At 64.8% G+C, this 25,566-nt stretch overlaps 2 protein-coding genes across 3 annotated transcripts in view; one reads left to right on the top strand and one right to left on the bottom strand.

Annotated features, from left to right (window-relative positions):
- Window positions 1-3,403: 3,403 nt before the first annotated feature.
- On the top strand, window positions 3,404-9,487 carry ADRM1 (ADRM1 26S proteasome ubiquitin receptor). Of its 2 annotated transcripts, none has more exons than XM_059036563.2 (10): window positions 3,404-3,491; window positions 4,277-4,490; window positions 5,445-5,561; window positions 6,885-7,008; window positions 7,320-7,406; window positions 8,001-8,082; window positions 8,327-8,559; window positions 8,643-8,800; window positions 8,951-9,053; window positions 9,264-9,487. In XM_059036563.2, exons 2-10 carry the CDS (start codon window positions 4,278-4,280, stop codon window positions 9,368-9,370), a joined length of 1,224 nt encoding a protein of 407 aa, XP_058892546.1. In that variant the 5' UTR covers window positions 3,404-3,491; window position 4,277; the 3' UTR covers window positions 9,371-9,487. The 2 variants fall into 2 exon arrangements, with proteins under 2 accessions (XP_058892546.1, XP_066869176.1); XM_067013075.1 differs by lacking the exon at window positions 3,404-3,491 and adding an exon at window positions 3,586-4,000.
- A 236-nt stretch (window positions 9,488-9,723) lies between these two features.
- LAMA5 (laminin subunit alpha 5) overlaps window positions 9,724-25,566 on the bottom strand; it is a 51,935-nt gene continuing 36,092 nt past the window's right edge. The window contains exons 35-80 of the mRNA XM_059036606.2: window positions 25,285-25,489; window positions 24,940-25,084; window positions 24,609-24,749; window positions 24,343-24,504; window positions 24,055-24,156; window positions 23,867-23,950; window positions 22,808-23,038; window positions 22,267-22,380; window positions 21,916-22,043; window positions 21,628-21,708; window positions 21,310-21,524; window positions 20,774-20,874; window positions 20,364-20,544; window positions 20,129-20,278; window positions 19,597-19,748; window positions 19,417-19,527; window positions 19,104-19,215; window positions 18,527-18,697; window positions 18,154-18,350; window positions 17,848-17,964; window positions 17,596-17,750; window positions 17,166-17,307; window positions 16,966-17,068; window positions 16,240-16,350; window positions 15,258-15,437; window positions 15,013-15,161; window positions 14,763-14,933; window positions 14,519-14,655; window positions 14,277-14,430; window positions 13,981-14,114; window positions 13,745-13,907; window positions 13,551-13,673; window positions 13,318-13,466; window positions 13,095-13,227; window positions 12,875-13,021; window positions 12,640-12,770; window positions 12,380-12,544; window positions 12,155-12,293; window positions 11,921-12,066; window positions 11,644-11,836; window positions 11,388-11,552; window positions 11,118-11,280; window positions 10,853-10,986; window positions 10,686-10,779; window positions 10,421-10,540; window positions 9,724-10,261 (exon numbers count right to left, since the gene is read on the bottom strand). Coding sequence (XP_058892589.1) covers window positions 10,131-10,261; window positions 10,421-10,540; window positions 10,686-10,779; window positions 10,853-10,986; window positions 11,118-11,280; window positions 11,388-11,552; window positions 11,644-11,836; window positions 11,921-12,066; window positions 12,155-12,293; window positions 12,380-12,544; window positions 12,640-12,770; window positions 12,875-13,021; window positions 13,095-13,227; window positions 13,318-13,466; window positions 13,551-13,673; window positions 13,745-13,907; window positions 13,981-14,114; window positions 14,277-14,430; window positions 14,519-14,655; window positions 14,763-14,933; window positions 15,013-15,161; window positions 15,258-15,437; window positions 16,240-16,350; window positions 16,966-17,068; window positions 17,166-17,307; window positions 17,596-17,750; window positions 17,848-17,964; window positions 18,154-18,350; window positions 18,527-18,697; window positions 19,104-19,215; window positions 19,417-19,527; window positions 19,597-19,748; window positions 20,129-20,278; window positions 20,364-20,544; window positions 20,774-20,874; window positions 21,310-21,524; window positions 21,628-21,708; window positions 21,916-22,043; window positions 22,267-22,380; window positions 22,808-23,038; window positions 23,867-23,950; window positions 24,055-24,156; window positions 24,343-24,504; window positions 24,609-24,749; window positions 24,940-25,084; window positions 25,285-25,489 — 6,632 coding nt within the window. The 3' untranslated portion in view covers window positions 9,724-10,130. The remainder of the gene's footprint in view (window positions 10,262-10,420; window positions 10,541-10,685; window positions 10,780-10,852; window positions 10,987-11,117; window positions 11,281-11,387; window positions 11,553-11,643; window positions 11,837-11,920; window positions 12,067-12,154; window positions 12,294-12,379; window positions 12,545-12,639; window positions 12,771-12,874; window positions 13,022-13,094; window positions 13,228-13,317; window positions 13,467-13,550; window positions 13,674-13,744; window positions 13,908-13,980; window positions 14,115-14,276; window positions 14,431-14,518; window positions 14,656-14,762; window positions 14,934-15,012; window positions 15,162-15,257; window positions 15,438-16,239; window positions 16,351-16,965; window positions 17,069-17,165; window positions 17,308-17,595; window positions 17,751-17,847; window positions 17,965-18,153; window positions 18,351-18,526; window positions 18,698-19,103; window positions 19,216-19,416; window positions 19,528-19,596; window positions 19,749-20,128; window positions 20,279-20,363; window positions 20,545-20,773; window positions 20,875-21,309; window positions 21,525-21,627; window positions 21,709-21,915; window positions 22,044-22,266; window positions 22,381-22,807; window positions 23,039-23,866; window positions 23,951-24,054; window positions 24,157-24,342; window positions 24,505-24,608; window positions 24,750-24,939; window positions 25,085-25,284; window positions 25,490-25,566) is intronic.

Raw genomic sequence — 25,566 nt, 5'->3', positions numbered from 1 at the left:
TGTACCAATGGCCAATAAGCATGTGAAAACATGCTCAACATCATTAATCATCAGAGAAACGAAAATCAAAGCTACAACGAGATACCACCTCATACCCATTAGGATGGCTAGTATTAAAAAAAACAAAAATCAAAAAACAAAAAATCCAGAAAACAAGTTTTGGCAAGGATGTAGAGAAACAGGAACCCTTGTGCACTGCTGGTAGGAATAAAATGATACAGCCACTGTCGCAAACAGTATGGCGGTTCCTCAAAAAATTAATAATAGAATTACCATATGATCCAGCAATTCCATTTCTGAGTATCTGCCCCCCAAAATTGAAAGTAGGGCCTTGAAGCAATATTTGTTCAGTCACGTTCATAGCGGCATTATTCACAATAGCTGAATCGTGGAAACAACCCAAGCATCCATGCGCTGATGAATGGATAAGCAAAACGTGGGGTAGATGTACATACAGTGGAAGATTACTCACCCTTAAAAAGGAAGGAAATTCTGACATGTGCTACAGCACAGAGAAAACTCGAGGATATTATGCTAAGTGAAAAAAGCTAGTCACAAAAAGACAAGTACTGTACAATTTCATATATAGGAGGTACTGAGGGTCGTCAGATTCATAGGGACAGAAGGTAGAATGCTGCTGGGGTCGGGGATGGGGGGAGGTGGGGAGTCAGTGTCTAATGCAGACAGTTTCCGTTTTACAAAGTGAAAAGTCTGAAGATGGATGGTGGTGATGGCTTCACAGCATTATGAATGTATTTGCTACCACTGAACTGTACATTTAAAGATGATTAGGATGGTAAATTTTCTGTTATGTGTTCTTTTACCACAATAAAAACAAATTGGAAAAAAAAAAATCAGTGGTCGCCAGGGGTTACGGAAGAGGGAGGAAAGGACAAGGCAGAGCACAGAGGGTTTTCAGGGCAGGGAAGACGCTCTGTATGCTGCTATGACGGACACGTGTCACTAAGCATTTGACCCGTGGATTCAAGACGAAGCATGAACCCTGATGTAAACTCTGGACCCTTGGGGACATGATGTGTCCACGAAGGAGCATGGATTGTAGCAGACGCGGCGCTCCGGTGGAGATGCGGATGGCGGGATGCGGATGGCGGGGAGGCCTGTGGGGTATACTTTCTACTCAGTTTTGGTGTGAACCTAAAATTGCTCTAAAAAAGAAAATCTATTGTTAAACAAAGAAAAAGAAAACAACAACAAAAGCACCTGCCAAACTTTTCTCAAGTGGCCGTGTGTCATTTTGTATTTCCGACACCAAAGACTCCACAGCACCTAGTATTGTCAATTTTCTTTTCTCTCTCTTTTTTTTAAGCCATTCTAATAGGTGTGTTTTAATTTGCGTTTTCCATATGAATAATGCCGTCCACACCCCTTTCCTGCATGTCACGCCACCTGTACGCCCTCCTTCTGAGACGTTTGGGCGCGTCCTTGCCAGCTTCCTTGTTGCCACCCCTGTGGCCACAGTTGCTGCACACCCCGCCTTTCACCTGAGGGAGGCGCTGAGGCTCAGGGAGACGGGCTGGGTTCCCAGAGCCCACCGCTGGGCCGGGCGCTCAGACTGGCCTCCGCGATGCCCGTCTACCTGTAGCTTGTTTCCTTACTGTAGATTTTTCACGGAAACTAGTGAAAGTGTATAAAGCTTTGTTTTGTTTTGTTTTTTTGCGGTACGCGGGCCTCTCACTGTTGTGGCCTCTCCCTTTGCGGAGCGCAGGCTCCGGACGCGCAGGCGCAGCGGCCACGGCTCACGGGCCCAGCCGCTCCGCGGCACGTGGGATCCTCCCGGACCGGGCCACGAACCCGTGTCCCCTGCATCGGCAGGCGGATTCTCAACCACCGCGCCACCAGGGAAGGTTGGCTTCCCTGTGGCCTCTGGTGGCAGCTTTTTAACTTTTCAAGACTTTGGATGGACAAGTGACACCTGCCTGCTGGCCCCTTCTCAGGGAAGCCAGATTGGTTTTCTTACTGTTTTCTTGCCTGGTTTCACAAGGCCCAGGACGGTATTGCTGCCGGGGTGGCGACCGCGGTCACAGGTCACAGAATTGCTTCACGCTCGCCGTTCCCACCGCTTTGGTCTCTGGAATCCTCTAGATTCTCAAAAATTATCAAGAACCCCACAGAGCTTTTGTGTTATGTGGGTTTTATCTATGGATATTTACATTAGACATTTTAAAATAAATATTAACTAATTTTAAAATAAACGCATTTCTTATTAACACAAATAATATTTTAAAATGAAAAACAGCCCAATTTTCTGTAACAAAAAAAAAATTAGTGAATCTTTAGATCACAAAACAATGGATACAAAACTTGTGGTATTCCATCCATCAGAATATTATACAGGAGTTAAAATGGATGGTTTAGAGCTACGTGTGTCAACATGAATAAAAAAAATGTTGCATAAAAGAATACTTTTCACTTTTATACCTTTCATAAAAAGCTTAAAAACAAATTTTACGTACACACACAGATTGATAGTAAATCAAGCACGCCTGGAGCAGGGGGTCACACGTCACTGTCAGTGTGGGGCTGGGAGGGCACATTGCTCCAGGTGTCTGTGTTCTGCTCTGCAGAAATGTACAGAGACGTAAATGACGGCGAAAACAAAAGCAGTGGGAGGGCAGTGCCTTACATTTATCTAGTCCAGGTTTGTGGAGGGCAGCTGCCTTCACCCTGTTCTGACTGCACACATCAGACAGGGAATGAGCGGGCAGCCGCGACGCTGCTGTTATAGGTGGGTCTGCGGAGGATGGAGGGCTGTAATGTCATTACTACTGTGGGGGAGGGCTGGGGGATCCCCCAGGGCCCAGGGGACGATAGGGGGGCAGCCATGTCGTCACCGTTATAGAGGGTCTGGGGGACCCCCAGGGCCCGGGGAGGATGGGGGGCAGTTACTGAGCGCGGTCTGGGGGCGCGGGGCCGGACCACTGCCTAAACCCCGCGTTGTGCGCCGCACGCGCCCCCACGAGACCACCGCTCGTCCGGAGGGCGCTGGGCCCACGCGCCAGCGTCCGGGGCTGCAGTCAGTCACCTTCTCCCCGGGACGCGAACCTGAGAGACCCCGCCTCGCCCCCCGTAGGTGCCCCCGTTCAGCCAGCCCCGCGATCCGGGGGTTCCGGGTCCAATGCCCACCGCTCGGCCCGCGCCCGCCTCGCCGTTCCCGGTGCCGCCGCCAGGGGCCGCCGCCGCGCCCCTATGACACAGCAACAATAGAGGCCGCTCTGGCCCGCACGCTGCCGGCCCGCGCTTCCGCCGGAAGAGAGCCGCCGGCACGGGGGCGGGCCTGGCGGCGCGATGGGCGGCCGCCCTCACCAATCGCCTGCGGGCCAGCGCCCGTCCCTCACCTGACGGGGCCCAATCGGCGGCGAGAGCGGTAGGCGGGGCGGGGCAAGCGGGGGCTTCCGGCGGGGCCCGGCAGGCGCCGAGGAGGAAGAGCGAACCGTGAGGGCGCTTCTCTGCCGAGTGTCGGCGCGGCCCAGGTGCGGGGTCGCCGGGGGCGGGGACGGTTACGGAGGCGGCCAGGGGCGGGGCCTGCGCCTTCGGCGGCCCCCGGGCGGGCGCCGGGTCGGCGGGGGCTGGAGAGGCTGGGGGCCGGGTCGGGGGCCGAGCGCGGGCGGGGGTTCTCGGGGCCTGACTCTCGGGCAGCTTGGTCGCCGCCCGGGCCTGCTGCGGCCGTAGCCGAGGGCGTTGGGCGGTGGGGCCTGTGGGTGGGAGCGGGTCGGCAGGCCGCGGGCCTGCGTTTCCCCAGGTGCTCGGGTTTTCTCTCCGAAGGGAGCGAGCCGGCCGCGCTGCAGTTTACCGGCGGTGTGTCCGATGGAAACTAGGTTTAGGCCCAAGTGTGGTCTCCCAGTCAGTGTGGTAGCGGTGTACCTGCCCAGCTCGAGGTTTTAAATCTTTCGGAGCCGCAGGTTAAAGGACAGTTTATTTTAAAAGTACGGAAGGTGGTGTTGGCGAGGGTCTCCCGCTGTGATGGGGTCTAGATGCAAAGGTAAATTTCGTTGTTTGAAGCACGAGAAGCTGGGGACCTGGTTCCACGGGCTCAGGTACCGAGGGGTCGGTCCACCCCAGGAGGAGTTCGGCAGCAGCTGTTGGGCGGCTGAGGCCAGTCCCCTTGCTCCCAGCAGGGGACATCCTGGGCTTCCGAGAGAGACCCTTTCCCTCAGCCCGTTGCAGTTCCCGCGTAGCATCTGGAGGTGCTACGGTAGTGACCGTAGTTAGGAGGTCCACCGTAGTGACCGGCTCTGTATGCTGGTCCCTCTTTCAGGATGACGACTTCAGGCGCTCTGTTTCCAAGCCTGGTGCCAGGCTCCCGTGGGTCCTCCAACAAGTATTTGGTGGAGTTTCGGGCCGGAAAAATGTCATTGAAAGGAACTACTGTCACCCCAGATAAACGGAAAGGGCTTGTGTACATTCAGCAGACGGATGACTCCCTCATTCACTTTTGCTGGAAAGACAGGACATCGGGGAACGTGGAAGACGTAAGTGTCTGGGAGCCTGAACCTCATCCTAAGGACCCCCGTCTAGTTGTCAGGACAGCGTGGTTTTTACAGGAGGGCCCCGTGCTCTGGGCACAGAGCAGCTGTTTCAGTTTGGAGTGTGTTGGTGGGATGCGTGGATCCATTGGTTTAGTGCCCTCATCAGCTGTTTTCTTTTACCTGTGGGGCTTCCTAGTCTCAATGATTATATACGTTTCTCCGTCCGCGTATGTACGTTTAAAACGGAAGATTAGGTGCCTAGAATTGGAGAAACCAGGTAAAAATCCTGGTCTTTATCACAGCCTTCCAGAAAGCTTTCTCTAGCAGTCATCTTATTTAGTGTTCTTTGTTCTTCAGACTAAATCGTTTTTTGTTAGGTTCGTTAGATTCGAGAGCAGGTCAGAGTTGACCTTTTTTTTTGGGGGGGGGGGTGCGGTACGCGGGCCTCTCACTGCCGTGGCCTCTCCCGTTGCGGAGCACAGGCTCCGGACGCGCAGGCTCAGCGGCCACGGCTCACGGGCCCAGCTGCTCCACGGCACGTGGGATCCTCCCTGAGCGGGGCACGAACCCGCGTCCCCTGAATCGGCAGGCGGACTATCAACCCCTGCGCCACCAGGGAAGCCCCAGAGTTGACTTTTTAATTCATCTTGGAATGTTGCTCCCCAAACGTCTGTGTTAGAAATCCTTCAGGAGCCCGAAGCCCTCCTTCCCTGTTCAGCACCGAGCCCCTCTTCTGGCCCTCGTGGCCTTCGTGCGGTGCCTCAGACCCTCGTTTGTCTGCCCTGCAGACACCCTGCTGGTGATGGGCTTGGCGACTTGTTGGCGTCTGTGTCCCGTGTCCTCTCCCCGCACCCGCACTCACTTAGGCACAGGGTCCAGCCTGTTTTCCTGGAGGTTCTGGGGCTCCGCAGTGGTGTTTTCGTGGAGCTGATTCTGTTTGTGTGCTGCTCTCTGTAGGATTTGATCATCTTCCCTGACGACTGTGAGTTCAAGCGCGTGCCTCAGTGCCCCAGCGGGAGGGTCTACGTGCTCAAGTTCAAGGCGGGATCCAAACGGCTCTTCTTTTGGATGCAGGTATGTAGGTTTTGTTTACATTTTGTCTTTTCTTCCTATCATAAAATGAGGTTAGAAGCTTGGTCACCGGCTGGTAGAATTCGCTTTCACAGACCAGCTGGTGCCGACCTTGCTTGCCGTGGAGCCTAAGGATTCCAGCGTATCGCCTTGTGGGGGGGCCATTGGGGGCAGGCTCCGCCAGAGTCCAGACACTTGTAACTGGGCTTTGGATGCCCTTTCGAGAATGGAATTCCCTGGCTGACCGACAGGAGTGATTTCCGGGCTGAGTCCTGTCTCTGCCTGTGGTTTGCTCGTCTCCCAGTGGCCCCCCACCCAGGGTCACGAGCAGCCTGGACCAAAAGCAGGGGTGAGCCTGTGTGGTGTCCCTGTCCTGCCTCTTCTCCTCGTGGTGTGCTCTGGGGGTCTCTGGGTGGCAATGCACCAGGCCATCCTCGTACCCACTGGGAGTGGGCTTGCTCGTGCAGCGGGTACGCACCTGCGTTTGTAGTTTTGACAGAGGTTGTACTGCTCCCCTCCCCCCAGCACCTTCTAGAACAGGGCAGGGAAGGTTTTCCTCTTTGGGGGCTGGTGGTCTGTGTGGCACCTGCTGAAGTAGTGTGACACTGGCCGTGGACAGGAAGTAAATGGGTGGGCGCAGCCTTGGTCAGTAAAACTTTATTTGCAAACACAGATGGGGTCATGGTTTGCTGGTCGCTGGTGTAGAGCTCGTTTCTCCACAGTTTCGCCAAGAAAAGTTGTCAGACTCATATCACCCCCTGCATTTTCTGCTCCCCTCTGCTCTGAGGTTAGGGCTGTGTCCTGTGTGCCTCCCCCGGCCCCCACCCCATGACCCTGCAGGCCCGCTGCACACACACTCGGTGACTCTTGGATAAATGAATTGTGGGTGCTTTGTCTCGCAGTTCTGGGGGTGCCCGCAGGGTGGTGCTGCCTGCCGCCCCCCCCCCCCACCCAAGTGCTCATAGTCAGTGCCCAGCTAACCCTGGAGGGCCGCGGCTGCTCAGTGGACAGTGGTGTGGTAGCAGGGCTATTTCACGTGTTGAAGGATTTGCGGTCTTAGACCGTTGCGGAAAGAACCGCGTCTGGAGGGTTAGGGCATTGCCCTGTGCTGAGCGCTCCTAGTGCTTTAGTCTCCCCACCTGTAAAACGGATGTTAGCACAGCCCCAGTGGGCACATTGGGCTGCTGTCCCCGTGCACCCCGCTGGGGCCTCTCCTTGCTGTGACCGCGGACAGGTGGTCACCTCTCCGGGCCTCGGGTCCCTCGTCGGAATGGTTGTTGATGGGTGGGCTGCTCAGCTGCGCCTGCTGCCGTGTCCTCCCCACAGGAGCCCAAGACGGACCAGGACGAGGAGCACTGCCGTAAGGTCAACGAGTATCTGAACAACCCGCCGGTGCCCGGAGCCCTAGGGGCGAGTGGGAGCGGAGGCCACGAGCTGTCTGCGCTGGGCGGTAATGGTCACCTTCCCCGATGTGCGGGGAGGTCAGAGTGGGTTTCCGCCGACGTGGATCCCTGGTGGTGCGGGCCGGTGGTTTTTAAATGGACGTAGAGGCGTCCAGGTTAGAAGCTCCTCTCGGCAGTTCCCCCTCGGTGCTCCCATCTCCACGTGGTGAAGCGGTGTACGAGCCCTACTGCGCAGCCTCGTGTTGGGAGACACTCGCCACGTGGTTCGGGGCAGCCGATGGGGGCCGGCCCCTGGGCCGTGCGGCAGCGGGCGTGCGCAGAGCTGGGGGCCCGGGCCTGAGCGCCTCCTGTCTTGCAGGTGAGGGCGGCCTGCAGAGCCTGCTGGGGAACATGAGCCACAGCCAGCTCATGCAGCTCATCGGCCCCGCCGGCCTCGGAGGGCTGGGTAAGGTGCCGCGGGCCCGCGGGAGCCTTTGTTTGCAGCTTCTCATCGGCTCTGAGCGACACCTGTGAATGTTCCGTGCCCTGGCCTCCCTGGGGAGGGGGCTGGTTTGCCTTAGGATTTGACCTGGGAGCTGGGTGGGCAAGACCTTCCAGGGCCCCCAGGGAGGACCCAGGTCCATACTTCGGGGGAGCACAGCTGGCTGAGGTGCCGGGCCTGAGAACGCGTGCTCGGGGCCCCTGGTCTCCTGGGTTGGCCTGCCTGCTTCCAGCTCCTGTCGGGCTCGTGTTGTGTTGCTGGGACACTTCAGAAACGCTGGTTACTTTGTAGGGATTTGAACTCCGTGTTACCTTGAGCCCAGGTGCATTAGTAGGGTCACGGGATGGAGAAGTGATCTGATGTAGCAGATTCAGCTGCCAGGACACACCTGAGTAGTCGCTGCTCCTGGGCCCCCACAGGCCCGCTGTGGTCACCGCCTTCCCCTGCTCACCCCCTGGCTTTAGTGCAGGGCCTTTCTGCTTGCTCCTCGGTGGGGGCGGGCGGGGGCGGGCCCTCTGGCTGGGCATGTCTGAGCTGGCGTCTCCTTGCTCCTGGTAGGTGGCCTGGGGGCGCTGACAGGGCCGGGCCTGGCCAGCTTACTGGGGAGCGGAGGGCCTCCAGCTAGCAGCTCTTCGTCCAGGTGAGCCTCACACCTCACCCGCGCACTCTGGCGTGGCCGAGTGTTCCCTCTTTCACGGGGGCCGGACGTAGGAGGTGCCCAAGGACGAAATAGGCATCTGGGCAGGGTCCCTCCCTTTTCGCCTGAACTTCGCTTCAGGCTCTTCCATGGCCCTGGCAGCACGAGGACATCTGGGGCAGGGCCGACGCGTTGCGGTGCCTTGGTGGGCGTGTAGCCGTTGCAGTGTTGGCCTCACTCTCCCCAGCTCCCGGAGCCCGTCGGCAGCGGTCACCCCGTCCTCCACCGCCCCTTCCACGCGCGCCACCCCAGCCCCCTCCGCTCCAGCAGCTGCCTCGGTGAGCAGCCCGAGCCCCGCGCCCAGTCCAGGCAATGGAGCCAGCACGGCAGCCAGCCCGACCCAGCCCATCCAGCTGAGCGACCTTCAGAGCATTCTAGCCACTATGAACGTGCCGGCCGGGCCAGGAGGCGGCCAGCAAGGTAACGTGCTCCTCGGCCCCAGGCTGGGGGCTGAAGGTGCCTGCTGCCCCCTGCCTGCTGATGGCCGCCTGCTTGTGCCCTAGTGGACCTGGCCAGCGTGCTGACGCCCGAGATCATGGCCCCCATCCTTGCCAACGCGGATGTCCAGGAGCGCCTGCTGCCCTACCTGCCGTCCGGGGAGTCGTTGCCGCAGACTGCAGAGGAGATCCAGAACACGCTGACCTCGCCCCAGTTCCAGCAGGTAGGCGCGTGGCCCGGGGGCCCCGCTGTGCGCTCGGAGTGGGGGACACTGCCCACTGCAGCACACCCCCCCACACACACACAGCGCTGAGCGCCCTTGCGGCACCCCCAGTTCTTTGCATGGACTCAGGCGCCTGGCTCTTCCCTGCAGGCCCTGGGCATGTTCAGCGCGGCCTTGGCCTCGGGCCAGCTGGGCCCCCTCATGTGCCAGTTTGGGCTGCCCGCAGAGGCCGTGGAGGCCGCCAACAAGGGCGGTAAGTACTTGTCCCTCCGCCTCTCTGCCACAGTTGAGGCAGAGGTGGTTCTCTCCTCGCACTTGAAGGCCTCCCCTGTTTGTTTGTGGAGCACGGGGCTGGCTTGTTCCGATGGCCCTGGCCTCCGTCCGATTTTCACCCCAGCCCCCTGGCCAGCAGGGCCAAGCCAGGGCCTAGAGAGGTCACCTCGTGCTTTTAAATTCGTTTTAGATGTGGAGGCGTTTGCCAAAGCCATGCAGAACAGTGCCAGCCCCGAGCAGCAGGAGGGCGACGGGAAGGACAAGAAGGACGAGGAGGAGGACATGAGCTTAGATTAAGTTATCTGCTGTCTAGAGGCTCGGGTTCCAGGGCGGGCGGCCTCAGTAGTGGCGCTTGTGATCGCACCCCTCTCACCTCTCTCCCAACTTGCTAATCAGTAAAAGTCTTGTCTTTTATCTGCCAGCTCTGGTTTGTCTGCGTGCCCGGGGTGGGTTGCGATGGCCCCGTCCGTCCCCCCCGTCATCAGCCAGATGGGAGCTGGTGCGGGAAGCCCCTCCAGGTCCTGGTTCTGACTGACTTTGAGGGACAGTCGTGCTGGGGGAGGGGCTTCCCACGTGAGCGCTCTGCTCACCTCAGACCTCCAGACCCGCCAGACCGCTTTGCTTTTTCTCCATTTGAAGTCAGCACTCGGTTACACAGAAGTGACTTTAATTTTTGTTTCAAGAAACAGGGATGAATGACTTACAGATCTCCCATTAAAAATTGGTGGAAGGGAAATTTCATAATTAAACTGAAAGATAAAAAGTATAAAACCCCCATTTTGCAGTGTTTTACCCTTTCCCTTAGAAAGTCAGACATAACTTAAACCATTCCCAGAAATGAGACTCATCACCCGGACAGTCTGGAGTCTACGTAACAAACACACAAACTTCATCTAAAAAATCGGCCGAGGGTGGCGGTGTCAGCAGGTTGTGTGGAGGGGCTGGGGGTTCCGGGGGGGCAGGATCCTGCCCCATGGGGCGGCCTGCCCGGGGACTCCGAAGACCCTCTCTCCTGGCCGCTGGAGCTGGTGGCTGGGGTCCCAGAGGGGCAGCTGTGCTACGTGGCTGGGCAGCCGCCGGCCCCCACTGCCCCCTGCACGCCCGCAGCGCGAGGCCAGGAGACCAGGGCCTGGTTCACCACCAGGTTCCGCATGCAGCCGCGGTAGGCGGGAGGCCGCGTCCAGGGTTCTGGGGGTGGGGGAAGGAGGGAGATGGGTCGGAGCAGAGGCCGGCATCCCACTAGGCCTTGGTCTCTCCGCTGCGGTGGAAAGCAGGGTGACCCCAGTGCCTGGCCCCCAGGGGCAGCCTTCCTCCCTCCCCCTGCCCCCAGGCCGAGGCCACACTCACCAGGCAGGCCCCCAAGGTACAGCGACACTGGGGCGTCAGCCGAGGCGGCCGGCACGGGGCCCAGGGTGTGGTTGCTCTGCAGGTCCACCTCCAGCCGGAGCCTGTTCCCGCCTTTGGTCACTGCCGGGCACAGGTTCCTTGTGGCCGGGCCGGGGGGCCCCTCACCAGCCCCAGGGCCGGGGGCCCTTTGCCATGGCCTTTGCGTCCCACCCCCCAGTCTGCAGCTGCCCAGCGGAGGGGGGGGATGTCAGGGGGCCCGGCTCACCTGCCAGGCGGTGCCACTGCCCGTCGCACAGTGCCTCGGGGAGCGTCACCAGCGTGGAGAACGCGCCTGAACCCTCGTCTGCCCGCAGCAGGACCTGGGGCGGCAGCGCGTCACGAGGGCCCTGCCAACCCACATCTCGCCCTGAGGCTGCGGCCCAACCCGCTTACCTGCCTCCCCAGCACGCGCAGCTGCAGGTAGGGGGGCGCCGGGCCCCGACCCAAGTGGAAGACGAGGCCGGTGGCTGTCTGCGGCCGTACCTCCAGCTCCAGGCCCAGGTCAGGCAGTGTGGCCCCCAGGGTGTCTGCAGGGAGGGACCGTGAGAGGAGGGAGGCCTCGGCCCCAGGCCGCCCCCTCCCCCCATCCCGTTCTGGGCGTCACTCCCACCCCAGCCCCGGCACATAGGGGACTGGGCGACGCCAGCAGGAGACAGACCTAGAGTGATGGCTCCCCCGCCGCCTGCAAAGAACAGGCCCTTCTCCAGGGGACCGGAGAAGCAGGGTGTGGCCCCCACCACCCGGGTGGGAGCCCCCAGGAGCTGCCCGTCCAACCTCAGTCTCTTCACACAACCGCTGAACCCGGAGCGGCTGATGGCCACCTGTGTGGGCACAGAGGGGTGAGCTGGGTCAGCTCCCTGGGGTGCTGAGGAGGGTGGAGAGCGTCCAGCGGGGCAGGGGCGGGAGGCTGGGGCGAGGCGGCTCTTACCGGGAGCTGTGGGCTGTGGACACCAGCAGGGAGGCCCCCCACAAAGAGAGTGTGTGGCCGGGGGCCTTCCTTCCCCTGGTGCCGCCGGCCTGGCCCCTCCCGGCTCTGGGCCCAGACCCCATCCATCACCAGCTGGATCCGAGTCTTCTCCCAACGCACAGACACCTGGGAGTGGGAAGGCACATCAGGATGGGAGCCCCCAGGGCCGCCGCCCCGCCCCGCCCCGCCCCTGCATCCCCTCCCCCCAGCCCCTCACTGTATGCCACCGGCCAGTCCGTGGACGCTGGCGGCTCTGGACTCGGATCGGGGGCCCAGGGCCTTCCGTCTGAGCGACAAAGCGTCCGTGGCTCAGGAAGAGGACCAGGGAAGGGCTGCTGGCCGTCAGGGGGGCGGCGAGGAGCAGGAGCCCTTGAGGGGCATGCGGGCGGACGAGCATGTCAAGCTGCGACCTGGGAGCCAGGCGGTGGCATCAGCCTCGGGCTGCCCCCACCCCCCCAGCAGCCCCCTCTCCCCACCTCCGCCCCTGGCCTTACCAGTTACTGGTGGGGGGCGGGACGTGTGCAAACTCCAGGTGACTGGACAGGGGACCCCCAAACTGGTAGGCGTCTCGTATGGCCCTGAGGGGCCAGGGTGGCGAGCAGGAAGCGTCCTGGGCGGGCTGCCGGCTGCGGCGGGAGGCCTGGGGGGTCGGATGGGGATGAGGGAATGCAGGAACGCAGGAGTGCGTGGAGGCCACCTTCTGCCTACCCCAGCCCCGTGTTCCCCACCTTCCGAGACACCGTGGCCCGCAGTCCTTGCGGGCTCTGCTCTGGGGCCTGGGTGCGAGGGACCGGGTCGCAGCCTGAGCTCACATTGATGCCCTCCAGGTTCTGCTGCAGGTCAAGCACGCGCTGCGGCCCCAGGAGCCTGCGGAGGGCAGGGGGTATGTGCGGGTCAGCGCTGGGCCGGGCCGGCAGGTCGTCGCCAGCCCTCCCAAGGCCCACTCAGCTCACCGCAGCACGAAAACGTTGCTGATGCAGCCGCTGAAGTTACGGAGGGCGTCGGACTTGGGCAAGCCCCCCAGGAAGAGCTGACTCGACCCCTCAGGCTGGGGCTGGGGCCACGGCCCCCGGTGGGGCTTCATCTCCTGAAGCTGGTCGTCCACATAGAGCCAGACCCTGGCGAGGAGAGCAGTGTTTCCTCTGACCTGCCCCCCGCCGCCCCCGGCTCTACTGCGCCCCCTCCCTGGAGAGGCCAGGTAAGCCGGACTCACCCTGTGGCGTTGCTGTAGAAAGTGACATAGTGGGGGGCCCCATCGGCAAAGCCCCGTCGCGTTTTCACCTCGGTCCTTGCAAGCCGGAGGGTCACGTGGCCCTGCTGCAGGTACACCTCGCATGGCCCGGTCTGGGGACAGTGGCTGGGTCAGCGGGCCAGGCCGGGGGCCCAGACTCCCTCCCTCGGGCCACCAGCCCCACCCTGCTGCCCCAGAGGTGGTGGGGCGGACGTACCGGGGACTCCCGGTGAAAGAGCAGCGCGCTGTCCTGGCTGCTGCGGAAGCCGAAGCCGGAGTAGACGTCGCCCGTGAGGGGCACGGCGTTGCTGGGGAGCGCCATGCGCAGATAGCCGTGGCCGTGGAAAGCCATGGCCCGTCCCACCTGCGGGCAGGACGACCGTGAGGGCCCGCGGTGGCGAGAGAGGGCGCGCAACGGGGGGACGGTGGGGGCTCACCAGCAGGTCGGCGGTGCAGCCGGAGCTGATGCCCGTCGTGTTCAGCCTCTTGAGATCCACGTACTTGCCCAGAGCTTTGATGCCCTTGATGCAGCCGCGCACCGAGCCTCCGGAGGGGAAGAGCCGCCGCAGGCTGCGGGGACAGTCCGTGGGACAAGCGCCAGGGGTGGCCTCTCCCGGGCCCTGCCCATCACGCCCGCCCCACCCCAGGGCCAGTGCTCACCTCGGGGGCAGCTGGCTGGGTGGCACGCCCCCCAGGTAGTAGGCGTCGGCCAGCTCCAGCGTGCTGTCCTGCTCCACGCTGAACACCGTGGTCCTCTCCACGCGCACCAGCACGCGCTTCCGGCTGCCCCCCAGCAAGAACACCTGGATCTGGGAAGCGCCAGCACGGGGTGGTACCTTCAGGGCGAGAGCTGCGACCCCCGCCCCTTCCCACGCCGGGGCCTCCCCAAGTACCGCCTTGCTGGTCGTGGTCAGAGGCGGCGGGCGCTGCAGCGGGTCGGCCTCCTTCAGGCCCGCGCCGAAGTCGTAGAGGAACACGAGGCTGCCTTCCCGCACGGCCAGGCACAGGAACTGGTCCTGGTGGGGAGGGGAGGGTCAGCACGGGCCGGGCGGGCTGGCGGGCCGGGCCGTGGGGGCGGCGGACGTGCCTGGTGCCGCAGGAAGAAGAGGATCCCGCTGTAGGACACAAGCCGCAGCTCCTGGTCGAAGCGTTTGGTGTTGCTCAGCTGGCTCTCCACGCTGATGCGGGCGAAGCCGGAGCCGTCCAGGTAGGAGCCGTCCGTGAGCCACGGGTCCCCGGTCGACTTGGAGCTGCGGGTCAGAGGGGGCAGGGTCAGCCGAGGGCGGGCTGAGCCACGGTGAGGGGGGCTCAGGCCGCACGTACCGCGCACAAGGCTTATCCACGGCTGTGTCCAGCTGGAAGGTCTTCTCGAAGTTGTAGAGACTGACCACCTCTTCGTTCAGCGTGTCCAGCTCGATGCAGCCCCGGTAGCCGGGAAAGCGCAGGGGTTCGGGGGGCTGTGGGCACAGTGCACGGTCAGGGAGCCTCCGGCCCAGGACAGACCCAAGGGGAGGAACTCAGGCTACAGCGCGATGGACCGAAGCCAGACCTTGAGCAGGACTTCCTGGGACAGGGGTGCAGGGCGGGGTGGCCACGCACCCAGGCCGCGCCGGGCTCACCGTGAAGTTGCCAGGGTAGCCTCCCACGTAGAAGACAAAGTCCTCAGGCCCCACACTGAGCAGCCCTTCGGCTCCAGGGGCCACCGTATCACCCTTGGTCTCCTGGACCATCTGATTCTCCACTGTGACAGACATATGGCCAAACTGGAGGGTCCTGAGGGCAGAGGTAAGAGAGGGAGGCGTGGCCACGCGGCCACGCCTGGCGGCGGGTGGGGGAGCACCGTGAGGGCCGGGCCTCCCACCTGTCAATGCTGACGGCTGCGAACTGTTCCCCGATGTCCTCGTCGATGCTGAGGGCCGTGGGGCCAGCCCCCCCGAGGCGGTACACCCAGTGCACCTTCTGGCCACGCAGAGCCACGCCCATGTAGTCGCCGGTGGCCTGTGGCGGCAGGAGACTCAGGGGGACAGGGACCTGGCATGGGCCACCCGCTGCGGCCTGGCGGCCTGGCGCCCAGCTCCGCCCAGCCCACCGGGCCCACCCGCTACCTGGCGGCTGCCCATGTACAGCACAAACTGGTCCCCGGCGGCCTGGCCGGGTGCCGGCTCTGGGCTCTGCAGGTAGAACTTGAGGGCGGTGTAAGAGGCAAGGTTGGCGAGGTCCCGAGGGGTGCGCAGCTGCACCCCTGAGCTCCCGTTGAACTTCATGGGCACCTTGACCTGTGGGGGTGCGCAGAGCCCATCAGCGTCTGCCTCCCGGTCTCCCAGACGCCCACCTGGCCCTGGCACTCGCACCCACCTTATTGGCAGCACTCCGGGCCTGGGCGATGAGCTCCCGCACGCGGCCGATGCTGGCCGACAGGGCCAGGCTGGCGTTGTGCGTCCCACGGTTCTGCAGGAGGCTCAGCTTGGCCAGCAGCTGCGGCAGCGTCTTCTCCAGGGTGGACACTGCAGGGGCGGAGCGGATGGGGGGAGGCAGCCCTGAGCCCCTGGCCTCCCCACCCCGGCCCGCCCTCTGTCAGGGCACCGCGCGCCAGGGCCCACCTGAGCGGCCTGCGTCGAGCACCACCCGGCCCAGGTCCTGGCTCTGCAGGCTCTTGTACCGGCCCTGCCACCGCTCCACGTTTTTCTGCATGTCTCGAAGCCGGGACTGCACGCGGGCAGCCGTGTCCTGGGCTTCAGTGACCACGGCCTTGGCGTGGGCTATCTTCTTGCTTGTCTCATCTGTGGCGAGCAGCGTGCAGGCTCAGCGGGGGGCAAGCGAGGACCACCGGGGGGGCCTCATCCCCATCTGGGGAGACCACCAAGACCCCCCGTGCCAAGAGCAGCAACAGGGATGTCACCCACGCCCTGATCTCGTGAGAGCCTCAGAGCGGTGGAAGCGCACCCCCCGTCCTCTCCCAGATGGCCCCTCCTGTGCCAGCCTCTCGCCACAGCTGGGTCACCCGGTGTTGGCTCAGCCCTGCCTCCCCACGGCCCTCCCCACCCCCGCCAACACCATCTCTCCCGAGCCCCCGCCTTCCCAGAGTCCCCGTGGCCCCAACCCAGGCTTGTGGGGAAGGTGGACTCTCGAGTTGGCAGGGCTCCCTCCTCCGCCCTGAGCCCTCCTGGCCCCCTGGCCCCCGAGCCCTCAGCTCCAGCCACTCTGGCCTCTGCTGCTGCCTCCGCCTCCCCCCCCTCCCCCAGATGCCCCAAGTCCCTGCCGCACACTCCCGCCTGCCCTGCGCCACCTCTCTCCGCGCGCTCCCTGCCCCTTCCAGTTTTCACTTGCTGCCCGGGGCTACGTTCGTTTGGCGTCTGTCTCCGACCAGAAGTGGATCCCAGGGCTGGGGAGGGTCCCTAGGGTTGGAGCTGCCCACACAGGGGGCCCCCCTCAGCTGCCCCGGCCACCACTCCGGACGGCGCAAGTGTGAACATGTCCCCCATCACAGCCTACTACTGGACAGGCTGGCTGATGTCTATCCGGGCAGGTGTCTCTTCAGCTCTGGGGACAAGCAGTGAGGGCGGGGGCAGGAAGGAGACCCACCTGTGTCCATAGCCAGCATGGCCTGCACCTCCCGGACTCGGGCCGCCAGCTGGTCCTTCCTGGCTCGGGCATCGCGGAGCTGGGTCCCGGTGCCCTGGAGGGTGGCCCACGCTGTGGGGCAGGCAGCCTCAGTCCCAAGGAGCCCCCGCCCCCAGGGTACAGGCGCGGCCCGTTTCAGTCCTCCCTCCTGACCAGGGAGGATTAAGGCTCACACGCACACACTCAGATGGAGACGTATGGACACGAGGGCCCTCGGCTCAGGGGGTGGCAGTGGCACCCAAGTCTTGGGGCAGCCTCCTGGGTCCACAGCCAAGGCAATTATTCCCATTTTACAGGTGAAACAACGGAGGCTCAGAAAAGCTGAGCCGTTGCTCATGGCCACCAGTGCCCTGAGGCGCTAGCAGCAGAGGGCGCACCCCTCTCCCCGCTCCCCACCTGCTCCTCCTCAACAGCCTGGCACACACACGGCCCTCAGCCAGGACAGCAGGAAAACCGTCAGCCGGTCCCCACGTCCCCTTCCCCAGGCCCTTCCATGTCCTGGGGGCCTGTCACGAAGCCAGGGTGGGTGGCGGGCCTTCGCAGAGCTCCCAGGGACGCACTTGCTGAGCGGTGGGGGAAATTCCCACAGAGGGCAGCCGCGACCCTGACTCACACGGTGACGACCCACACGGCTGGAAGGTGAGGGTCCCCACGGAGCCCGGACACCCAGCTGGACCCAGCACTCACCAAGGCCCAGCCTCCGCTGCTCCCCAAGAACGGCCTCCTCCAGGGCACTGCTGTCCGCCAGCAGCTCCCGGGCTCGGGGCGCCAGGCCCCGCTGCACGACCACCTGTAGACAGAAACAGGATGCAGTTCACACCTGCCCGGTAGAGCTGCGAGGGAACAGGGGCTCCTGCCAGGGCCGTGGGGGGGGGTCAGGGCCTCACCGCCCATGTACGGCTCGCCTGCTGCTGTGCCTGGCCGGCGGCACCCTCGGCGGCCCGCACAGCTTGCAGAATGCTGCTGTAGGCGTTGGCGGCCTCGACGGCCCGCTGGATGAAGCGGTCCTGGTTGACTCCCTGGATGATGCTGTGAGGGGAAACAGGGAGGGTCCCAAGGTGGGGGGGGGGGGGTCCGCCCACCTCACGGGCCTCCTCCTGCCTGGCTGCTGGGATGGCCCGCCTGGCCGCTCTAGACTCCCGGCCTTGCACCGCCCTGTGTGTGCCTCTCCTGCTCCTTCCTGCCAACCTGGGCCCAGACTTCCGCCCGGCCCCTGCAGGGGCCATAGCCTCTCCTTCTAAGAGCCCTCCCAGACCAGCTATGCCACCTCCAGGCCCTGGCTCCACCCCCCAGCGGCACCCTCTTTGGGCCCCGTACCTGGAAAGGTTGAGCGCCAGCTGGTCCAGCTGCCACGCACGGGCCTCGGCGGCCTCCACCAGGTCCACCTTGCCACCAGCCGGGGAGAAGGCCCGCATCTTCTCGAGCAGCGGCGTCCGGGCCCCATCCAGGCTGGCAGCAAGGTGTTCATACTCCTGTGGGGAGCGGGGGGGCGCTTCGGTGGGACCCTCGTTCCCATCCCCTACTCACCCCCACCCAGCGTGCAGCCCTTTGGGAGGGGGTGGGGCTCACCTCCTTGGCCTGCTCCATGCCACGCAGAAGCTCAGAGAGCCGGACCAGGGTGTCTCTGGCGGCCTGTAGAGCGGCCCCCAGAGTGGCGTCGTCCCGCAACAGCTCCTGTTTCCGTTGCTGGAGACGATGGGGAATGAGGAGGAGGTGACAGAACAAGGATGAGGCAGGAAAATAAAAGGGGGGGGGGTGACAGGGTAGCGGATGATGAGTATGAGGGTGAAAGGGAGGGGGTGGGGTGGGGTGGGGTGGGGCGGGGCGGGGAGGGGCGGGCCGGGCCGGGCCGGGCCGGCGGGGCAGGCTCCCTACTAGGGCTTCCTCCAGCCGCTCCAGGTTGCGGCTGTTGAGCTCCTCCGCCTCCCGCGTAGTGCCCACCGCCCTGTTCAGGGCTTCCCGCAGGTCCATGAGTCCGGCCTCATGCTGGGCCAGCTGGTCTCGGGTGCGTGCTATCAGCGCCTGGTTCCTCTCCCAGCGCCTGGTCAGCTGCTCCTGCACACGGGCCAGCACTGGCCGACACCCAGTGTAAGGACGGGCACTTGGGCAGTGACCCCCGGCACCTGCCAGTCCCCATCCACCCTCCCAAGCTGACGGGATGCCACTCGAGGCTGACCTCGGCCCCAGAGCCCCCAGCTGGGTCCTCAACCCTCCCGTCTCTGCCCTACCCAGGGCCGACACCACTCACGTCTCTGGGCCTCCCCCAGCTCGGCCTCAGCGGCTGCTCGTGGAACACCCAGGTCACGGGCCCGCATCTCCCGGAGCAGCCGTTCCACCTCGGCCAGTGTCCGGCGCAGCTGCTCACCCGACAGGGCTGAGGCGTTGGCCGGTGACAGGCGGCCCGTCTGGGACTCGAGCTCTGTGTGGGTTTGGGGAGCCAGCTGTCAGGGCCCAGGGCTGGCCTGCTGCCTGGGCACACCTCTGCCACTAGCTTCCAAGCCAGAAACGCCCAGCCAAGCATCTTCAGACAACCCCCGTGTAACCCGGTGTGCCCGGGATGGCCCCCAGAGCTCCTGGCTCCAGGCCGCGACTTACAGGCCTGCCCAGCCCTCTCGCCCACACCCCCTCACCTCCTAGGGCCCCCCCCCCAGTATCCCCACCACTGCCGTCTGCTCAGCCTGGAAGTGGGGGGGGCGCTGGCCCGCAGCCGAGGCCCATCTCCCTGTCTAAACATACAAATGTGCCGGTTCTTCAAGACCGAGCCCCCTAGAGGCATGCCCCCTGCTCTGACTCTCCCCGCCCCGCCCAGGTGGGCCAGCCCCTACCGCTCAGGGCGCGGTCCACAGCCCGGATGGCCGCCAGCAGCGTCTGTGCCCGGCCCAACGTGGCCTCGGTGCTGTCCAGGAGCTGGCCGGCCTGGGCTCGGGCCCCCGTGGCCTGTGGATGAAGTACCCCATCATGCCTCGAGCCTGAGCTGCGGGTCCGGGGTCAGGGGTGACGCTGGATGGTCTGGGGCCTGGGGACAGAGGCGTCTGTGGGAGGGGGTCTGCTGAGAGGAAGCGGTCCTGGGGAAGGGCTTTCCTGGAGGAAGAGCACTCCAGGGGGTGGGTTCTGGGCCAGGGCTCCCCAAGCGCCTGCCTGGCCATCCAGCTGCTGCACGTCCTGCCCGAGGCTTGAGGTCTGCCGTTCCAGTGCCTCCAGCTGCTGTGCGGTCTCAGGACGGGGGCCAGGGGGTTTCCGGAGCTGGCTCTGCGGGGAGGGGAAGGTGAGAGCCTGCGACCTGGGAACGGGAGGACGGGGGGCCGGGCCAGGCAGTACCTGCAGGTCGGCTATGGAGGCGTTCAGCCTGTGCAGCCGGGCCCAGATCACGGAGCTGGCATCGATGCCACGCAGCTGCTCCCGGATGGCGGGGAGGAGAGCGCCGGCCCGCTCCAGGTCATCCAGGAGCAGGACCACACAGTGGTCACACACTGTGGGCAGGGGGCAGGTGGGCGTGGGGTGAGGGGTGGGCCTGAGGCCATCGGGGAGTCACGGGGTTGGCGAGCTAGAAGCGGGTCACTAGGGGTCACGGAGATGGAACAGGGTACTGAGCTGGGCTGAGGGTGAAGAGGTTAGTGGGTGTCAGAGGTCAGCCTGGGGGTCTCGGGGTCAACAGGAGGACAGCCGTGGGTTTCTCAGGAAACTGAGAAGGAGAGCTGGGACCAGAGAACTGATCTGGAAGTGGAGGTGAATGTCGGGGTCACCAAGTCAGCATGGGACTGGGACCAGCACCATCCCAGATGGAGTTGGGAGGATCGGGGAAGCTGGTGTGGTCAGGCGGCTGGGGGCAGTGGGGAGGGCAGGGACACACCTTCGCAGTGCACGCCGTGGCCCCCAGGCCCTCCTGGCATGGGCACCTGGTGCTGGTGGCTGCAGGTGTCACAGCGCTCCCCACTGAGCCCGGGGGGGCACGTGCAGTGGCCCGTGTGCACATCACAATGGCCGCCCTGGCACTGGCAGCCTGGGGGGGGAGGGGTGGGGTGAGTGGCCGGCTGAGGGCCCTGGGGTACTCGCTGCCCCGAGGTGTCCCGCCGGCCTGCACTCACGCCTGCAGCCCTGCTCAGGGAGTCCCCAGTGGCCAGGGGCACACTCGCGGCACTGGGGACCCCCAGTCCCTGGCCGGCAGTGGCACTGCCCACTCTGGGGATGGCACTCGGAGCCCTCGGCAGCTGGTCCACAGGCGCATGGGCGGCAGCCCCCGCAGCCCTCGAAGCCGAAGTGTCCTTCCTGGGGGCACGAACTGCAGTCAGGGCTCTGGCCAGCTCTCAAGCCCTAGCTTCCTCCAGCCATGACGCACTGCCTCTACACCCATACCCCACCCCTCTGGCCCTGAGCCCCACCCCTACAGCAAGGCCCCACCCCTACAGCCACAAACCCCACCCCCACGCCGAGGCCCCACCCCACACCGAGGCCCCACCCACAAAATCAAGGCCCCGCCCCACCCAGGCAGCTCTACCTGACAGTGGTCGCAGCGCTGACCGGTCACACCCACTTTGCACAGGCAATGCCCGCTGTGGGGGTCACAGGCCTCCGTCCCACACGGGGAGCAGTCACACCCTGCAGAAGGGTGGCTGTGACGGTAGCCCTGACCCCCACCCCAGCCTCTTCCCTCCCACCCTGGGAAGCCCTTACTGGGCTCCTACTCCACATGCATCTCCATCCTGCCCCAAGTGAAGCCCCCAGACCCCACTTTTCATCACCTCCCTGCTCCCCCTAGGTCCAGACCATACAGCTGCCTGCTCACCGGCCCATTGTGCGCGCCTCCCCTGCCGCCTGGGCTCAGCCAGAGAACCTGTCAGAGCCCTCGCGGGGTGCCCTCCCTCAGGGGAGGCCAGAGTCCCCAAATGACCCTTGGCCTGGCCGTGGGGGCACCTGACCGTGAGTCCTGGGGGCCCGGTCGGGTCCACCCTGTCCACGCTGGGCCCGGCCCGGGACACAGCCTGCTCCGGGGGGGACACCCAGAGGCCCCTCAGCCCCACCCTCCCTGCCTACGGGTGCAGTTGCCGGGCAGCAGGGCGTTGCCGTAGAAGCCGGGGGCGCAACTCTCGCAGCGGGGCCCGGTGGTGTGGCGCAGGCAGCCGCGGCAGGCGCCCGTCAGGGGATCGCAGTCGCTGAAGAGCATGTTGGGGTCGCCGTTGCCGCTGCAGTCGCAGGGCTGGCACGAGCTGCCCAGCACCAGGGGGTTCCCAAAGAAGCCAGGTGCGCACCTGGCGAGGCAGGATCAGTGGCTGCTGCTGGCAGGCGACGCATCGTCCCTGGCGCCAGGCACGCAGACCTCGCCCCAGTCAGGCACCCGCCCGCCCAGCTCACCGCTCGCAGGAGGCCCCAGCATAGCCGGGTTTGCAGAGACACTGGGTGCGGCCACCTCGCAGGATGCAGCCTGTGGCGAAGCTGCAGACGGAGGTGGTCGTTACAGCCCAGCACTCTCCAGGTGAGCACCTGCCAGGTAAGCGGGGAGCTCCCCACCTCATGGGCCCACCCCGGATGCCCTGGCCTCCACAGAGGACAGTGCCGACCCAACCAGGTAGGGGGTGGTGGTATTCCATTCCGGGTCTTTAAGGACTTGGTCGGGGCCCTGGAAGGGCTGGCCCAGCTTACTTGTTGGAAGGCACAGCCAGGGGGCAAGGGCAGCTGACGCAGGGGGCCGCAGGGTCCTCGGACCCACTGCGCACGAAGCCAGCCTGGCAGCGCTCGCAGTGGCCACCCTCGGTGTTGTGCTGGCAGCCCTGGGCCAGAGGGGACAGGTCAGCACCGACGGCGGAGGCCTCACTTCCCGCCAGCTCCCCCAACCCCACCCCGCAGGACTCTGCCCACTGTCAGCGGGTGCCCTGCCCAGGGCCCCTCCCCTCCCCCAGACCTCAGCGTACCCTTAACTACTGACCAAAGGCCCCCTGGTCTTCCCTACCCTGCGCCTCTGGTGGCTGCCCTCCCCTGTGGGGCCCCACTCACCACGCAGATGCCCGAGCCAGGGAGGCAGCGGTCTGAGTGGCCATGGCACTGACAGGGGATGCAGCGACCCAAAAAGAGACCTTTGACGTCCCGGTAGTAGCCAGGGGCACATTCCTGGGGGCGGGTGGGCATCAGCCATCAGGAAAGGAGGCGGGGCCCGCCTGGTACGGGGGCAGGCGGGGGACCACCTCTTCCAAGCGGGTGGAGGGAGGGGAAGGGGGTTCAGTGGATGCTGTCTGCGTAAACCGTGGATGTGGGACAGACTGGGCACTGAACAGATGAAGAGCAGCTGTGTGCGTGGCGGGTGTGGGGGGGTGGGCAGGTGACAGCGGATTAGCAGACGGGTGAGCAAGCGGCCAGCTCAGCTTGTGATGGGAAGGTCAGCTGCCGGGAGCGTGATACCCAGCTGGTAGGAGGGGTGGGGTGAGATGGAGACGGAGGCCAGGCGTGGACGCTCGGGGGAGGGTGGGCATGCGTGCGCGGGGCAGGGTGACCGGTCGGCGGCAGCCCGGCAGCCCGGCGCCTGCCCCCGCCACCTCACCTGGCACGAGTCCCCGCGGTAGTTGGCGGGACACATACACAGCTCCACGTTGCTGGCCGGAGGTCCCCCGCCCACCTCGCTGGCCACCTCCAGCGCCACCCGGCGCAGGGAGATGGCCGAGGAGGTCTGTGAGAAGAGGGCGCGGATGTGCAGCTGCTCCAGGCCGGCCAGCACCATCATGAGCTCCTCGCGGGACACGGCGCTGCGGGTCTCCATGTGCCGGAAATTGCCCTGCGCGGCCACGACAGGGCCTCAGCGCGGCCACCGCAATGGGGCGCTGCAGGAGCCCAGGACAGACCCTCCCGTGGGGGATGGGGGCCCGAAGGGCACGTGGCGGGAGACACGCGGTACAGGCGAGTGACTTCTGATCCGAGAGGCAAAGGTTTTAACACACGAAAACGCTCACCGCGAACGAAAAAGGAACCACTTGAGTACGTCAAATGCAAGAATGTCTGTTCATCAGAAAAGATCTTACAGAAAGACACACAGGCTACAAGAGTACAGACTAAGAGAAGATGATTGCAGCTCTAAAGCCAGGACCTAGGGTGAACATCAAGAATAACACGAGGGCTTCCCTGGTGGCGCAGCGGTTGAGAGTCCGCCTGCCGACGCAGGGGACACGGGGTCGTGCCCCGGTCTGGGAGGATCCCACGTGCCGCGGAGCGGCTGGGCCCGTGAGCCGTGGCCGCTGAGCCTGCGCGTCCGGAGCCTGTGCTCCGCAACGGGAGAGGCCGCGACAGTGAGAGGCCCGCGTACCACAAAAAAAAAAATTAAAAAAAAATAAAAGAGTAACACGAAACCCCTCAGAAAGGAAATGGACGAAAGACACAAGCTGGGGGCTTGCAGAGGGAACCCCAGGGCCAGGCACCAGAGGAGCTGCTCACCCGTCAGGGACCAAGGGTTTGCAAGCCAGCACTCGGCACAGGAGCGTTACCCCCATGGGGACCCAGAAAAGAGGCGTGCTGATGAGGATCCCGCCCCGTCCTGCTCCCGGACCCTGTTTTCTGACACGGAGAGCGGCAGCCCCCGCAGCCTTCGGGGCCAGAGACGGCCGCTCACCTCCACCAGCTGCAGCTCCCCGCGGTGGACGTGGCCGGGGGCCGGGTGCACCGGCTCCAGGAACGAGATGCTCATCTGGTTGCCCTAGGGAGGCGTGCGGGCAGATGAGGGCCGGGAATCGGGCTGCCCACGGTCCCGGCTCGGCTGTGCCCGCCTCCCGCCCTTGCCAAGGCCAGCCGGTGGGCCACCTGCAGCACCACGTCTGGCCTGCTCTCCGTGGGGACGAACACGTCTCCCCGCTGGGTCTCCGAGTGCAGCTCGTAGTGGAGGGTCCCGCCGTAGGACGACACCTGGAGGCCAGACAGAGGGATGTGACCTGGCCGGACCCCGTCCACGGGCCCGGAGTCGACGGCAGTGATTCTAGGCACCCTATCCCTCCCTGGACACCAGCATCCTCACTGCTGGCCCCCCGCGGGCCTCCAGGAGGTCCTGGACCCCCTCCAGGTGCCCTCCCGGGGGCCGATCGGCCTGCTCACCCGGTCCCCCAGGTAGGAGGGCGGGGCCTGCCAGTACAGCTCGGGGAAGGCCTCAGGCCCGCGCCGCAGGTCCGCGCGAAGCAGCGTCGCGTCTGCCTGCCGCTCGTGGGGCACCACCTGCCGGTCACCACTCAGCAGTGTCCAGCCCTCCATGTCCACGAACTGCAGGGCACGTGGGCAGGTGACACAGGCGCGTGCCCTCGCGTGTCGCAGGGCCCGTCCTCCGCCTCAGAGCCCCCCCAAGGCCCCCCCGCCCCGCCGCACACCTCCCAGCGGGCGTAGGCCGAGCTCCGGCAGCGCTCCGTGGCCCCGAAGCAGAAGCACCGGGTGCAGCCTTTGGGGTTGGCAGCATCCAGGGAGAACGTCCCCAAGCGGCACCGGTCACACCGCGGGCCCTGCACGTTCTCCTGGGGGCAGGAGGGCACGACAGGGCAGGGCGGTCAGCCGTGTGCCCGTGTCGGCTGTCACCCCACAACTGGGCCGACTGTCCCAAAGGTGCCAGGAAGCGCCAACCTCCCGGAGAGAACGAGGGTCCGCTGAGAAGGCAAGACGAGGGACGGGGTGGGGTCGGCAGGTCTGGCCCCGGACCGCCCTCACCTTGCAGGAGCACTGGCCTGTGAGGGGGTCGCACGTTCCAGGTGCAGAGCCTGCTTCGTGGCAGTCGCAGGGGCGGCAGCTGGGGAAGCCGTGGAACCCGGGAGCACAAGTGTCACAGCGGCGTCCAGCCACGTGGGGTCTGCACCTGCCGTGAGGGTTCAGGAGCCAGCTGGGCCTCTCCTCCACCTGGGCCCTCACGCTGACACGAGCCCAGAGGTGCCCCCCACCAAGGGCGTGCCCCCTGAGCGCCAGGGACACTACCAGGGGGTGGGTGGGTTCGGGGCTCACTGGCAGGCGAGCCGGGACCGTCCCCGAGGCCACGGGGGCCCGCGCCCCGGTGCTCACTTGCACTGGCCGCTGTCCACGTCACAGGTGGGGTCCGTGAGCTCCTGGACGCCGGGCCCCGAGCAGTTACATTCTTCACAACCGACCAGGGGGTGGCAGCCAAAGGTCTGGGGCTGGCAGACGATGCAGTCGGGCGGGACGGTGCGCGGTGGGCAGATGCACTGGCCCGTGAGCTCGTCACAGAGGCGGCCGCCGCAGTCACAGGCTGTGGGGCGCGTGCACAGGCCCCGGTCAGGGGACCCGACGGCAGACCTGGGGACACTGCATGGGTGGGGGGGAGGC

This window comes from Kogia breviceps, chromosome 14 (genome assembly GCF_026419965.1).
Source record: "Kogia breviceps isolate mKogBre1 chromosome 14, mKogBre1 haplotype 1, whole genome shotgun sequence".
Lineage (NCBI taxonomy): Eukaryota > Metazoa > Chordata > Mammalia > Artiodactyla > Physeteridae > Kogia > Kogia breviceps.
This window is presented reverse-complemented; position numbering and strand designations above follow the sequence as displayed.

Excerpts from the sequence above, each read along its gene's own strand:
- ADRM1 (XM_067013075.1), top strand. Across the intron at positions 7,009-7,319 it reads CGAGCTGTCTGCGCTGGGCG|GTGAGGGCGGCCTGCAGAGC; the intron begins GTAATGGTCACC and ends CCTGTCTTGCAG. Across the intron at positions 8,560-8,642 it reads GCCAGGAGGCGGCCAGCAAG|TGGACCTGGCCAGCGTGCTG; the intron begins GTAACGTGCTCC and ends CTTGTGCCCTAG.